Source organism: Lathamus discolor, chromosome 5, assembly GCF_037157495.1.
Source record: "Lathamus discolor isolate bLatDis1 chromosome 5, bLatDis1.hap1, whole genome shotgun sequence".
Taxonomy (NCBI): Eukaryota; Metazoa; Chordata; class Aves; order Psittaciformes; family Psittacidae; genus Lathamus; species Lathamus discolor.
In genome coordinates, this window is record NC_088888.1 from 44,843,055 (window position 1) to 44,858,315 (window position 15,261).

At 43.5% G+C, this 15,261-nt stretch overlaps 1 protein-coding gene and 1 long non-coding RNA gene across 3 annotated transcripts in view; both read right to left on the reverse strand.

Moving 5' to 3' along the window:
* CNKSR3 (CNKSR family member 3) overlaps positions 1 to 2,098 on the reverse strand; it is a 147,398-nt gene extending 145,300 nt beyond the window's left edge. Inside the window, exon 1 of one of the 2 annotated variants that reach the window (XM_065680599.1) lies at positions 1,813 to 2,098. In XM_065680599.1, coding sequence (XP_065536671.1) covers positions 1,813 to 1,864 — 52 coding nt within the window. In that variant the 5' untranslated portion in view covers positions 1,865 to 2,098. The remainder of the gene's footprint in view (positions 1 to 1,812) is intronic. The other variant, XM_065680598.1, reaches the window with a different exon arrangement.
* A 12,538-nt stretch (positions 2,099 to 14,636) lies between these two features.
* LOC136015131 (uncharacterized) overlaps positions 14,637 to 15,261 on the reverse strand; it is a 34,643-nt gene continuing 34,018 nt past the window's right edge. Inside the window, exon 3 of the long non-coding RNA XR_010613085.1 lies at positions 14,637 to 15,066. This is a non-coding gene — a long non-coding RNA (uncharacterized LOC136015131). The remainder of the gene's footprint in view (positions 15,067 to 15,261) is intronic.

Consider the following 15,261-nt stretch of genomic DNA (forward strand, 5'->3'; position numbering starts at 1 on the left):
GCATGCTGAAATATAATAAAGCCTTTTAAAATTATTAGTAGGTTTAGTCTTTAATCTGGCAAGGTAACAAACTTTCAGTGCCCAAGAGAAAAAACACAATGAGGGAAAAGCATTATATAAATATTCCACATGCCACAGCAAAAAGCTTATTTCATCGGAACAATGCACTCCTGTTTAAACCAACACCAATCAGGGAAAAGAGATCTTTCTGGGGAGCTTATTTATATGTTAACGCATAACTTCACAGCACGTTTGTGTGGAATCCTCTTCTCACAAAGGATACTTGGATGGTCCATCACTGGCACAGCCCCTTCACATACATGTTCACGCTCAGGAGGGCTGGGAGTATCCATCTCACTCTGTGTGAAAACATGAGCCTGCTTTCCAAATTTGCCTCGGTCTTGAGCCGAACTACTGCCAAGTGCAGACCACAGGCACGCAGTCTAATCAGCATTATGGTCCTGAGACAGAGGAGTAATGGCTGCTATAAGTGCCGCTTTTAATCCAGGGAAACTTTCACCTCTGAAAACATTCCTAACTTCACATCGACTTCAGCTCCAGCAAAGCCTGTGAAAATACTTTATGTAACAAAAGGCAATCACACTACAACATAGTCCTACGGAAAAACAGAAGTACCCTTCCAAAGTCATAAATCCCTCACCTAACTCATAGTGATTTCCCTTTCAATTTATTCCCGGTAGAGAGTGAACTGCAAGAGCAATATCCCAGTGGGCGCTCGGAAAACACTCACAGGGTCCAACTGGAGTTGACAAACCTGAGGTTTAATCTGTCTTCAAAAAAAAACCCGACGATACCCAACACTGCAGAGGTCCCCCACAGCAGGAACAGGGCACCTCATGGGTGCAGCCCGCGACCCAGCGCCTGCTTTGTCCCCACCTCCTCTCTCCCACCAAAGAGCTTCCTGGAGCTGCGTGCAAGCTTCCCAAGTGCCTTCTTCACACATCAGTCCAGCTGAAGCTTTCCACACCTTTGTCAACATCGTGAACAAACCTCGAAGCAGAGTAGGAAGTTTTGATAGGCGGGAGAGGGAGAGAAGCAAGCACAGACACGAGAGATGAGGGGTGGGAGGGACGGATGGACAAACAGACGGATGAAGGGGACACAGCTCTCCGAGCGGGAGCCCTGATTTTTAATCCCATCACCGCTAAACAGGATCAAGAGTCCTTGCTTACTTGAGCTAGTTCATACAGCTTTTGCTTAACTTACAACATAGAAAGTTTCTTCGACCAATGAGTAGGTTTTGTTTGAAAAGCTGGAAGTAAACTCACATGGACCAACTACCTGAAGGAGAGCAGTTACTATCTCAGTGCGAGCGTATAGATGCGATATAGATACTCAAGCACAACAGTAGAAGGGGGCCGAGCCCTGGGGCGACCCTACTGTATATATGTGTGTATACATATATATATACACACATATATATGTCCCGAGCAAGCCACCCTCACACAGCCCGGCGGAAAACTCACCTTCCTCTTTCCCCGTGTCCCAGAACCAAACCAAACACGACCGAAACACGCACAAGTGCGCTAGCAGGTAAGCAGACAAGTCAGGAGGGCGCGGTAAGCCGCCGCCTCCTCCCATACCCCACACCGAAAGTGTCCCACGGAGCCGGGACTGGGGCCGGCACCGCCGCGGGGCTGGCAAAGGCCCCGCCGGCCACGCGGTCGCCCCGCCGAAGAGCCCGGCTCCGGGGAGAGGAGCGGCGGCGGGCAGCGCTACCCCGCGGGGCAGCGGGTCACCCGCAGCAGGACACCGGAAAGTTCCCGCGGCTCCCACCCGGCGCTCTCTTACCCTTTGTCCAGTCGACCACTTGCTTCGGGCTCCACCGGGTCACCGGCTCCATGGTGAGTTGAGCCCCGCCGGCGCCAGCCCCCACTGCAGAAGGCAGCCGCGCTCCTCCGGACGCGGACTAGTCCCCTCTCACGCTGCCGCCCCGGCAGCGCCGCTCCGGGCCGCCCCTTCCCCGGCCTGGCTCCTCCCGCCGGCTGCGGCCGGATCCGCCCCGGTGCTGCCCCGCCTCCAGGTGCCGTCCCGGGTCGGCCCCGGCGTGGGCGTTACGGACGGTTCCAGGGCGGCCGGTGGCTGCTGAACCGTCCGTAAGGGCTGCTCCGGCTCGGGCCTGGCCCTGTGCCCACTGCTCTTGGGATGATGTCTTGGGATACTGGTGAGGGACCCTTCATCAGGGACTGTAGGGATAGGACAAGGTTGAATGGGTTTAAACTTGAACAGGCGAAGTTCAGGTTAGATATAAGGAAGAAGTTCTCTACTGTGAGGGGGGTGAGGCACTGGAATGGGTTGCCCAGGGAAGTTGTGAATGTTCCATCCCTGGCAGTGTTCAAGGCCAGGCTGAATGGAGTCTGGGCCTTGAGCAACACGGTCTAGAATGAGGTGTTCCTGCCCGTGACAGGGGGGTTGGAACTAGATGCTCTCATCTTTTCAACACTAACCATTCTGTGATTCTATGACATAGTGACACAAATCTCCCTTTTCTTCAAACCAAGGTGCAATTTTAGCTTTCCTAGGTGTGAAGACCAGTCTGGAAAATATAGAGAACCCAGGCAGAGAGCAAACAAGGAGAAACAGTAATTATTACCAGAAACAGGAATTGCTACTGGTCATATTACCCCTACCATCATATTAGCATTGCTTAATTTGTACTCAGTGATTCACAGAATGGCTTGAGTTAGAAGGAAACTTAAATATCATCTGTTTCCATTGCCCCTTCCATGGGCAGGGACACTTTCCACTAGGTCAGCCTATATTCGTGCTTGGGAGTGCCCCAGCTTGGCCTTGTTGAACTTCATGAGGTTGGCATTCGCCCACCACTCAAGCCTCTCGAGGCACCTCTGGATGGCATCCCTTCCCTCCAGCATGTCAGCCGCACATATAGCTTGGTGTCATCGGTCACATGCAGTGATGCCACAGTGAGGCAAGGGACGGAGCGGTGGATGTACGAGAGGTTTCCACTTGTAGTTTGCATGGGGGTGAGCCAGCAGGCAGAGAGGCAGCTCCCAAATGCTGGCAAGTTGGGAGCCACCTGGCACCATGCCCCGGGAGTGGGGACCTGCCCAAGGGGTGGAGCAGCAGCCGTGTTCTTCACCCCATTTCAGTGGCGGCCCTGGCTGAGTCATGACCTCATGGCAATTTTAGCAGCAACTGTGGACTGCCTTCAACTGCGCTCGTCCCAGTATTGGCATTTGGGGTTTTTATTTCTGAATCCTACACTTAAAAGCCTCCTTGGGCGTGGAGCCCATTTCACCATAACAGATTACTTCTGTTTTGCTGCTCTTGCTTGGGAGCTACATTAAGCTGTCAGCTGTACCTCAGGCTCACTTTCCTTGGAGGAAATGTGTCACTTGTGTCCTGGCCACCTTCTGAAGCCAATGTTAACCCCCAGTGAATATCAGTCTCAGAGGTTTGTTTTGGAGGTGTTGACCTCCAAAAACGTGTGCCCAGGATACCAACCTCCACTATTCTTTGCTGCTTGGCCTACAACCACTTTTCCATTAATGAAGCAGGAAGGAGATGTGGAGAAACCCGGTACTTCTATTGTGTGCATCAGTTAGGGGACCTGGTTCAGCAGCAAATTCCAGCCCAAAGCCCTTTTGTAACATGCACAAAGGTCTCACTGTTCCTCTTCCTCAGTGAGGAAGAGCAGAGTGAACTCTGCTGTGACAGTAAGACTGTGAAATTTTAACTTGGCAATATTAAACAGCGAGTAAGCAGCTGGGATTTCAGACTGCCTGGTATCCCACTGTTTTCATCGTCTCCTCTCTCTATCCATCTGTTATCCCTAGTCATGCACTTGAAACATAGGCTCTTTGGGAGAGGGGCTGTCCGTCCTTTGTGGGTCTGTGCAGCGCCCAGCTGTGCAGAGCCCAGCTTTCCCACCACGGCACAAACAGCTGCCTTCTTGCACGCACTGCTGCAGATCCCTGCCATGGAGCCAAGGAGCGACACTTCCCACAGTTTAGGGAATTAGTGGTTAAAAAAATGGTCTTTTTGAAAGTGTACCTAAAACCAGTCATTTGTTCGTTCTTCTTGTTACATGGTGCTCAAAGGTGTATTTTTAGTTCTTGATTATAGGGTCAACTCATTCTAACTAATTTATTTATTTGGTTTTTTGTACTGTGAACTATTAAGCCTGTCAGTTAACATCTCTGCCTATTTGAAAGTTTAAAATGCAGTTCACTACAGCTTTAATACTGGTATAGCAACCAAAAGTTTCCTGATTCCCCATTGAATCACGTGTCATTCACACTTAAAGAGCAACAAAACAGCAGCTCTCCCCCCTCCCAGAGGCCTGAGTAAACAGATGGGCCTTGCTATGCGCCCTGCTAAGGGTTTCACAAGGGTTAACGTAACAGTGCTTCTGTCCTAACTACACAGATGCTTCCCAGGGTTGCAGGCAGGAAAGCAAATGTCTCTCGCTGTTGGTGTTTGGAGCATTCATCTGCTGTCATCCTTCTCTGTCACGCTTCTTGGGCCAGTCCCTATGTCTGATTTGGATAGGAAGAGCACCATGCTTTGTGAGTAAGGCATGCTGAGCTGGTCACTCGCTAGCAGATTGCCGACCTGATAAAAAATCCATTATTCATTCATAGGGATTTTTTGTAATTTTCCAATTGACAAATCTATTTACTCATTTTTGAAGCAAGACAACATTGCAGAGGTTGTCTGTTCTTTTATTACACGATGTCCCCCAACACCAGCTGCTTTACAGCATGCTCTGGAAAATGAAGTGGGTCTGACGGGAAGGCAGCATGTCTCCAGTTTCTCAAAGGGATTCAATAGCTGTATTGCTTGCTTGTGTTACTCTTTTCAAGCCCAGATTGCAACTGTTCTTTTGAGTTGATTTTTCTCATGATTGCATCATCTCATCTTTATTTGAGATGAGACTAACTAGTAGTCAAGGGGCATGATGCAGTTAGAAGTTCTGTTTGTAGAATAAGGTATTTTTGTTCAAAATAAACTGAGAAATTGGAAAAAGAAAAAAGCAATCAACAAACAAAACACTCTGATTACCAGAGTGCCTAGCAATAAAAAAAGCACGGTCCTTTTGTGTTTCTTCAGATGCTCTGTGGCTTAGTTTGAGTTTAGTGCCAGTATGGAGCGTTAGGAAAGATGTCAGTTCTCTTTCCCTGCTTGCAGCCTGGTGTTGAGTTAATTTCTGTGGCAAGGAGCAGACCACCAGCTCTCCAGAAGTGCACATTTTTTCATTTATTATAATTTTCCAGCAATAAAAGTGATTAAATTTGAGAAGGAGGTTCAGACCAATTGTTTGCCTGTTTGCTGCTTTCGTTGTTTTCTTTCTTTTTATTTCCCCTTGCAGACCAGGTTTTCAAGTTTGCATGGTCAGCCTGGCAACACACTGCTCTGTGGACCAGGCTTATGGTTCCACAGTCATGAATGCAGCGCCTGTACTCATCCCACAGCAAAGACCTGCAATCTAGACATAAACCCACAGCCGCACCCCTGCCAAATTGGCAGAGGGAGATAGATACACAAGTGTTTGTCACCTTCAGGATTCCATCCTGGCAGCTGGTGAGCAGAAACAGGGAAGGCGATTCTTTATAACAGAAAGTCTGCTGGAATAAATTATATTCTCCAAAGGAGAAAAAAAAAAAAAAAACTTTTGAATCATTGAAAAGGACTAGCAAATGGGAAGTTTAGGTTAGATATAAGGAAGAAGTTCTTTACTGTGAGGGGGGTGAGGCACTGGAATGGGTTGCCCAAGGAAGTTGTGAATGCTCCATCCCTGGCAGTGTTCAAGGTCAGGTTGGATGGAGTCTGGGTGGCATGGTTTAGTGTGTGGTGCCCCTGCCCATGAAAAGGAGGTTGGAACTAGATGATCTTTAGGTCCTTTCCAGCCCTAACTATTCTGTGGTTCTATGATTCTATTGTTTCAGCAGGTGTGTTGGCTCTAGTCTGGCTTAACACTGGATTTACCATTTTATCTAAACACAGTATGATCAACCCTGCCTCTTAGGCCGCAGTTTTCAATACTAAATCTGTGTGCTACCAGGTTACCTGGTGGGATCTGAGTCATGCATGTCAGATAGATGATCATATTCTTGACAAAGTAAGGAACGTGTACAACAAGGGTTGTATTGCAATTTTAAGCTGGCATCAGGGTATCAAGCAATTGTTGATCTAGCGACAAACCTGCAGGTACAGAGAAAACACACCAAAATTTATCGAACAGTTTTGAGTTTAACAAGTTTGGACCAGGTTATCACCTTACACCACGTGGCTGCTTGTGTCCCCTCACCGCTGCATTGCTGTCTGCCCATTACCAGATTTACTACCAGAGCTGCAACAGCAGGTAGGTCCCTTCGCATAGCACACATTTGCACAGGCAGCAGCAGCTCTGCACAGCTGCAGAGCTCCCTGCAGGTTGAGCCTTTTCTCTAAAAGAGGTAACTGCTGTTACTCATCTCTAGAGGGATGAATAAACAAGTGTTCAGCCAAAGGTCGCGTACCAGGTTTAAAAAGTGTGTTTTCCATTCAGGGCTACAAAAAGTTATTTTTCTTATGGATTCAATTTTTTTATCTTCTTTTTTTTTTTTTTTTTTTTTTTTTTTGAGGAGTCAGCATATTGCAGTTTGTATCTTTGAGTGGAAGGGATGTTATCCTGTTTGGCAAAGCATTGTCTACAAAAGTTGTACTATATTCCAGTACACCATTCACGAAAGGCTTATAGATTTGTTTATTTAATATTCACAGTTGAAAGCTGTGAAAATTGACAAAATTTAAGTATGTGTAACAAAAGCCAGTATATGGGTAGAAAATCCACTGTTTGCCTCTATTAACAGTCCACAGATGGTCATTAGGGAATAGTAAATTCCTGACCTTTTGTCACTCACAATACTCCAGAGTCCATCCCTACTACTGTCACTACAAAAAAAATCAGGATTTCATATGATTTTCCAGGCATTACCTTCATCATGTATGTGGTCCATACAAGTCAGTAGGACTTTTTGCACAATAGCAAGAGAATTTTAACCTACCTAACTAGAACTGAGAGCTTCCAGGTAAGGTTAGTGAGTATTTAAAGTTCATTTGGAAGTTGCAACAGGTAAATGAACTGAGTCAGGGTGAGTCAGGTGCAGCACTGGGTTTGGTTCTGTAAGCATGTAATTAAAAAAAAAAATCACACTAATGGGAAACAATTGTTGCACAAGAATCAACATCCTACTTCTCACCTGATACTGGAATTGTTAGTGATGGATCTTTTCTATACATGACAGTGTGGGAGATCTTGGTGTAGCCTGTTGAGACAAATACCTCTGCTTAGTCCTTTTCTGAATATCCAAAGAGTGTCTTTTCAGCGGGATGGGGTAAGAAGGGTAGCCTAGGGGGATCTTTTTGGCTTGAGCACTTACTTCGGAACAACAATGTCCCAACCATATCTTCTCTGTGCCTTAGAACAGACTAAATAAGGTGCATTGTCATTTGATGCAATACTTGCATGAATTCAGAATAATTTAGATAAAGCAATTTAATTTTCCCTTCAGTAAAACCAAAATAGTCATTTCAGATTGGACCAAGTGTACAAGAAGTTTTGCCTTGAATGAAATACTGGTTGCCAAGAAAAAGGTGAGAATTCTCGCCCCAGTATTTGTGCCAGTTCCCTTGGTGACCTGGATCAAATAATTTAATCTCTGTATTTCCATTTCCTCACCCCTCAAAGTTAATAATCTCACATTAAAGTGAAATGTGAGAAATATGCTATTTTTTTTAATCTGGTATACACTTTCTAAATAACTGAAATATCTATGGATATAAAAATAGGTGGCTACCTCCAGTTAATGGAAAGATATCTATGCCCTGAAATGTTTCTAGGTACAAAGAAGTAAGAAATAAATAGTTAGGTAAAGGTATGGATGCAATGTGGTTCTAATGTTTTTTCTAAATTGATTTAATTGTATGTGTATCTACAGTTGGTCATAGTACAATACATATTGAATAAAGAGGCTATGGTTAAGACTAGTTTATCAGTCACCAAAGTTAAATTAGGAAGACTTACATATATCAATGTCTCTATCAGCTTTCTTGGAGATGTATCATTTCTCCTCATTATTAGGTTCCCACACTCCTTATTTTCTAAGAATAGAATCTTATTGGATCCTGTACTTGGATTGTCTTTGTTTTCTTCCATTTTGTTTTAAAAAATACTACACAAAGTTCCTAATTAGATGAAAGTTGCCACTGCCTGTTGTTATAGGTGTATATATATGCCTATATATAAATATGTGTGTATAGAGGTACACTGATAACGCTGTGCTAAACTGAGATAAGCAGTAAGAAGAAAGCTCCTAAAGCAAAATCCTCTAAACTTTATTGAGCTGTTTTTAATTTTCCTTCAAGAGTGCAGAAATAGGACCTGAATTGCCATAGACAGGTATTTTTAATCCACTAGGTGATTTTATTAAAGGAGTCTGAAATCTTTGCACAGAATCGTTTCCTCCGCTGCACATTGTGCTGAGGTAGCATGCTTTAGAAGAGAATCACAACCTTGTTTTGCAAAATTTATATTTGGTACAAATATATTTTACAGTTAATAGAAAAAGGATTATAAATTTTTTTTGGCCTACCTTGAATCCCTTTACCTGCCTATGAAGCTACCTGACACTCAGGTAGAGCACAAAAGTGATTTGTGTAAAATTACGAAACTCACCAATACCAATACAGCAATATAGTCAAATGGCAGTGTTTTTGTACAGAGAAATAGATGAATTTACTGGTTCTCATTTTCCTGCCCAAATGGCACACAAGAAGAAAAATTTGTCTTGAACATACCCCAGCAGTCAGTTTGATTAGATAGAGAAGAATTATGTTCCCAAATGGAAAACAACTGCTGGGAGTTTAACACTAGCAAGGACAGGCTTATGCTGGTAGAGCACAGAAAGCACTTTGCTAAATCAGCAGGAGCTGTATCTGCCCCATCTGCTGCGGATGTTTGTCCAGAAGTCATTTATCAAAGGCACACAGAAGCACACTCAGACGAAATCCTACCTGATGCTTAGCAGGGCAGAGAGACTGAGATGTGGAGTGGTGCTATACCCCTGGCAAGTGAGGCAAATATGGCACAGCTGAGCCCCTAGTGCAAACACGGAGGAGGAGGCAGAGGAACCATTCAGCTCTGCTCCAGCACAGCGCTGCCCCAGGCTGAGGAAGCACGGGGAATGAGGCTGTGATGGCAGGCAGTGCAAAGGAGAAGGGTTGACAGAGCAGACGGGATGTTCCCAACACCCCTGAAGCCACATGGAGATGGTGGAAACCTCATCTATGGTGGAAACCTCTTCTCTGGTGAAAACCTCTTCTTTGGTGGAAACACCTCCTTCTCCGGCTGAAGGGAGATGCGTGGGCCAAAGTAGGAAATGCCGTCTCTCATATGTCAGAAATGGCACCAGAACACCCACATTTGTCTGGAAACTTGCTCAAAATATGGTCTAAGAGATTCAAATTTACTGATGGCAATCTAGAAGTATTCCTGCACAGAGCATACTGATAGTCCTTTGTATATTATATTTAAAGACTGATTCAAGAAGCCCATATTCTGCCTAAATCACTCTAACTCCTTCTCGCTCTCTAACTTAAATCTTCAGACATCATGAAACAGCAGCCAAAGGGATTTAAAGCCAGGTTGGCTGAGTGTCCACATGCACCACTGGAACTGTGAGCTAGAAAGAGACTTTGAAAAGCTATATGGCATTAAAAAGAAGACAGAATTTCTTGCTCTAATTTGTAAGTCTTCCTCTGGCTTCCTCTTTTTAAGGGATATTAAATATACAAGTATTTTAATTCAGCTGTTTTTCTTAATAGCCTAAATTTATCTACAGACTCTGAAATGTAAGAAAAGTGCATTAGCTCTACCTGCTAGAGCTTTACCTGCAAATGGAAGTTGTTTTTGGAAGGAGAAAAGAGTAACAGGAAATAAATCATGTGAATATTTGCTTAGCTTTAAAAATAATACCTAAAATCTGAGCAATAGGTTTGATTTTTTTTTTCACTAGTTCTCATATATTTAAATATTTTAAGTAGAATTGGTATCAGTATCACAACTGGTTACTGCAGCCAAGAAAATCAACCTAATCAGGAACCAAGACCCAATCAGGAATCAAAGACCCCCTTAACTCTAGCAACAGTTTTTCCAGAAAGCTGGAAAGCAAACTACTGTTGTAGCATCTTCTATAGCATTCTCAAATCTACAGATTTTAAAACATGCTGCAAACATTAATGAGCAGTCTCACAAAATACCTGTGGTCTTGTGGTTAAGACAGCCCAACTCAGTTTCAAAAGAAAGAAGTTCAAAGCTTTGCTCTGTCACAGCCAGCTCATGCAAGACTAAGACTGTGATCCTGAAGTGCTTTAAATTTAATCATGAGAGTAGTTCTGTTAAATTCAGTGGGAATAATGTGCTTAAATGTTTTCAGATTAAGGGACTTTAAGAGTAACTTTGGGTTCAAAGTCCAAACAACCCTCCTGCAGCTGCTAAGAGCTTCACCTCCGACTGTCCATTGGAACACCTGAGGAGCTTCCAAAAATAATTCCACATACTCCACTGCAGAGGAAGGATCTGTGGCAGACCGTCTGCTGGAAAGACCAGAGCCGGAGGAGGAGGGAAAGCAATGGCTTAAAACATGACTGTTTAACTAATGCCGCAGCTGTGCTGGCACATGTCCGCCCAGGCCCTCAGTCCAGGCTTGCCAAGCTCTACAGACCAGTGACTATCTCTTGACCGAGGCCTTTTCTGGGTTCAGGTGCTTAACTTTGTTGGCACATGGGGATTCTGAATTAATAGGCATACGCAGAGTAGGTCTGATCAAACCAGTAAAACACTGGGGCTCCATCCACAGCTGGGCAAGCTGCAGCTTCACGCAGGCTGTGGGGCTTCTCAGTTCAGCTCCCTCTCTCCCCACAGGATTTCAGTTTGCTTCCCAAGGCGATTTCTACCTATAGGTTTCACCTCCCCGGTATAGCCCTGGCAGTGTTTCGTGGACTGGCTCAGCTAGTTCTTTCAAAGCTTTTTAGATTTCATGGCTTATATCCTTATACCCTTTATGAGGCCAGCTCTCCTCACATGTTGCCTATGTAACCTGAGGAGAAAGCAAATGCCTTGGCTCTGTGGCACTTGCCCCTGCCAGCAAATGCTGTTGGTACTAGCAGAATACCACTGTTATAAAACACTGCTTGAAAATGAAGTGGTAAATCACACTCAGCAGTTTGCTTTGTACATTAGAACCTTTTTATCATCATTGCTGAGAAGTTTACACCTGTCATTCCTTCATCGAGGTGCAGCATTAAAATATTTCCTGTACATTCATCACAAGCTTTTTCCTTTAATAAATTACTATATCATGTATAAAGCTTCCTTAGATTGTGTATTACTCTTGCTTCTGCAGAGTTGACTCATTGGTTGTGTTGAGCCTGGGATGTAAAATGAAGCCACAGGGGAGAGAAGTTTGGAGGAATGGAGTGGAAAAACGGGTCATTTAATCCTCTGAAAATACAGCTTTGCACAGACCAAAGAGTAGATCTGCCATTTGAATCAGTGACTGCTCTGAGAGCAATAAAAATCACAAGCAAGTGTTGGTAACACAACTTTTGGAAGACCTTACGATTCATATGAGAAAGGTTAAAGCAATTATCTGAAGTACAAGATCCCTTCTTAAAACATGCTGATCTTCAAAAATAGGTTTACAGCCTCTCTTCTGGACAATAATTTTCATAGCAGAAGTCTGGCAAAAAGTTTTGGAAGCCACATTTGCTAAGTATTCTCTGTCCCCACTGCAAGGATAATTATGTTTCCTTTCCCCTGCTTTCAGGACTTGTTCCCCAGAATTTGATAATTTAATTAGAAAGTGTAGCAATAGGCAAGGAGTTCACCAGACTGGAATTGAAAGTTTCTGCAAGAGCCATGACTACAGCAGTCTTTCAGCACAAAAGAGCACTTTGATCACCTCTTCCTCAGTAACAGCATCCTAAACATGAAACTGAAGACTTGAGAAAGATACAAAAAAAAAAAGATCTCAGGGCATATAAAGATGTAAATATAGAAAAAAAAAAGGAAAAAAAAAAAGCATGAAAACAGCAATAAAACAGCAGATTCAGTGGACAGAAATTAGGCCAACACATAAAATATACATTGTCTATTGTTGATGCCTGAGGCCACAAAATTATCTGGAGTCTTTGGCTTTCTGTGTGTACAAGATGTTGGTGGAAGCCAAACGATGGACTGATGTTTGTTCTTTCAAAGGCAGCCACCAGATGAGTGGGGTTGCTGTTTTTAAATATTTAGTGTTTCTTTGGAAGGCTGGCATCTCTCACATGCTCCTTGAAAGAGGAACAGCACCACAAGGATCTGTTGCGAGTTCAGTATCCTCATTCGGCCCTCAGTTGTCCGTCCCTCCCACACAGACAGAGCTGTATTTGCAACTTATTAGTTTGGGGCCTACATTTTTTTATTGTGTTTTTGGGTTTGTGTATGGTACTATATATTTTTTGGCATTTGTTCTTCAATTTTGAAGTGATTTTCATGGTTATGGGAGAACATAGATATCAAAAGCTCTAACAGAGCAAGGCATAGAAAGGTGCGGTGTGCTGAGCACATCAGCAGCAGTGGCCTTCAGATCAGTCTCATGGTAAACCTGTTTTCCCTACTCAGCCTTGCTAAAGCACTGCAGCCCTGCTATATATGGACTGTGATTTATAAGGACTTCTGTTTGTGTTTTCCCAAAACATCTTTTCTTTTAAAGAAAGGGGAGGAGAGTTGCCCAGCAACTGGCAGATGCTTGTTTTAATATCAAGTTCTCTGTAAGCATCTGAGCATTGATATCCAAAACAAGTCCAAGAGAAAGACTGATCTCACCTATGATCGGCCCTGCTTAGTGGCTCCCCCCATCCCCCACTTTCTGTAGTCACCAGGAGAGATTGCCAAAAGGCAAATGTGTTCTGTTGGGAAGGAGGTGGGATGAATTCCTTCCCTACCAATTTATATGCAAAGTTTCTGTCAACCATTAGTAAGATCTGATGGCTTAAGTCCTTGCAGTGATCCTGAAATACTTCCCTTTAATTTACATCTCGATCTGGGACATTTTCTGATGGTTTCAAGGAAGGACTAAGGAGATTTTACTCAAATTTATTCAAGACGTGAGAGAAACCGAGGTTCCTCTAAGATCTTGTGTTGTTTATTCTTCCCCCCCCCCCCCCCCCCCCCCCCCCCGCACCGCCGGGGCTGCAGACAGAAAGAACGGGCAGATACCTCAAAGCTGAACACCTTCAGGTCCCATGGGACCAAATCAGAGGAAGTTTTAACCATGACCAGGAAAGACGCCACAAGGAAATGCCTTTTCCTTTTCCCCATAAAGGACTCCCACCAGATTTCTGGGGTGAATTCTGGCTCTGGAGTCTAGGAGCAGCTTCTGCACTCACTGACCTTTAGTGTGGCCAAAATTCGCCCTGTAGAAGCCTAACTGACACTAACACGAATAAGATTCTTCATTTACTGCCCACAGCAGGTTTCTCTGAAGCCTGCCTCCTTTGGATCCCTGGTAATTTCTTCTGCAGTGTTTGTGTTAAAACACAAAGCTCTTCTTGATGAAAATGTGAACATGTATGCTGTGTATGGAAATCGACAGAAACCTTCTTCCTGGAAAAGTAGGGGAGAGCCAGGCAGCACTGTGCACCCTTCATTTATGTTCTGAAAGGAACCAAATTCAAAGGAAAAATAAAATATATATATATATAATAATATTGTTTGGGTTGGAAGCAACCTTTAAGATCATATAGTTCCACCTTCCCCTGCCATAGGCAGGGACATCTTCCAGTAGACCAGGTTGCTCAAAGCCCCATCCATCCCGGCCTTGAGGCTCCCAAGGACTTCACGACTCCCTTTTCATTCAGTGTTACTGTACTGGGAAATCCTTAAATTCTTTTATCTAGCAAGATTTAACTGTCTTTTGGCAAAATTTTATTTTTTACTTGTGATCGGTTGCTGGGGGTTTATTGCACTACTTCGTGTCTGGTAACCCAATCTGTAGTTAAGGCTGCATGTGTATGTTTGAACAAAATTGGTTTAGAAATGGACTACTTGCCTGGTGAGGCTTGAGTCTCTATCTTTGTGTGTAATTGCCTACTCATAGGCACTGTTTCACAGTACTGTATATTTGTCTGTTTTCACTATGTCTTCTGTTTACTGTGAGTTGAATCATGGATTTTTTTCCACTGGCTTTCTTGTTTTGAAGACCTATGCTTTAATAAAAAAAAAGGCAACTAAAATGTGATCCAGAGTAATGCAAGTTTGCCAATTTTGCTGAAGCTGCTGATTCAACAAGGTCTTTCATAATTTGTAAATTAAGGGGCATGACCCATGAGGCTATTTTTGAAACAATACCACTAGTCATATGTTTAAAGTTACATTCGTGTTTGAGTACTTTGTGGAATCAAACCTTAATGCTGTGGGCTAAGCTGAGATGACTCATTTAAAGGAAAAAATCGTATATGTGAAAAAAGTATTCCCACTTCCTGATAAGTCATCAAATAGCTGCTTTTATTAAAATTCCAAAGATGAGCTTCTCTTAGTTGATTATTCCATTGCAAGTCAGAAAGCACAAACCTCAGTAGTATTATTAATATGTGATTTAAGAGGATTCAATTCCATAAGCAGCAATAGGAAATAGTCAATGTAAATAAGAGATATTTTGTTAACTTCTAAAGAAAAATCTCTCTAATGCAAAACATAGCCGATTAATGCATTTATCTAACTCCAAGTGAAGAAGCAATTCTGCAAATGTAGATTCATGGTTTTAAGCAATGCAGAAGGCCAAGCAGAAAGTAGTGGTGCCGGAGAGTTTTCCCTCAAGTCCCTGAGTTCTGTGAGCATAGTATAGTGTTGGGTGTTAAGTGTTAAACATCCTCAGATCTTCATCAGCATTTTGCCCATCAGACAGGCAAATATTCCAGATGGTTTTTGGGTGATCAAGTGTGCTGCTCCTAATTGTAAGTTCCTCCTCTGTGTCTCTGCTTCCCTTCTGCTTCAGCCTGGAGAAAGGTAAGTCTTTAACCATTCAGCAGCTGGCACAACTTGTGTCAACAATTCTTAGCACTGCATTTAAGAATTTTTACAAAACTGGAGAGGCTCAAGTGGGCATTTTACTTTTAGTATTTGTTTTTCTACACAAAACTTCTCAGAAACAAAGATAGGTAGTGCATCTTCAGCTCTTTCTGACTCCATAT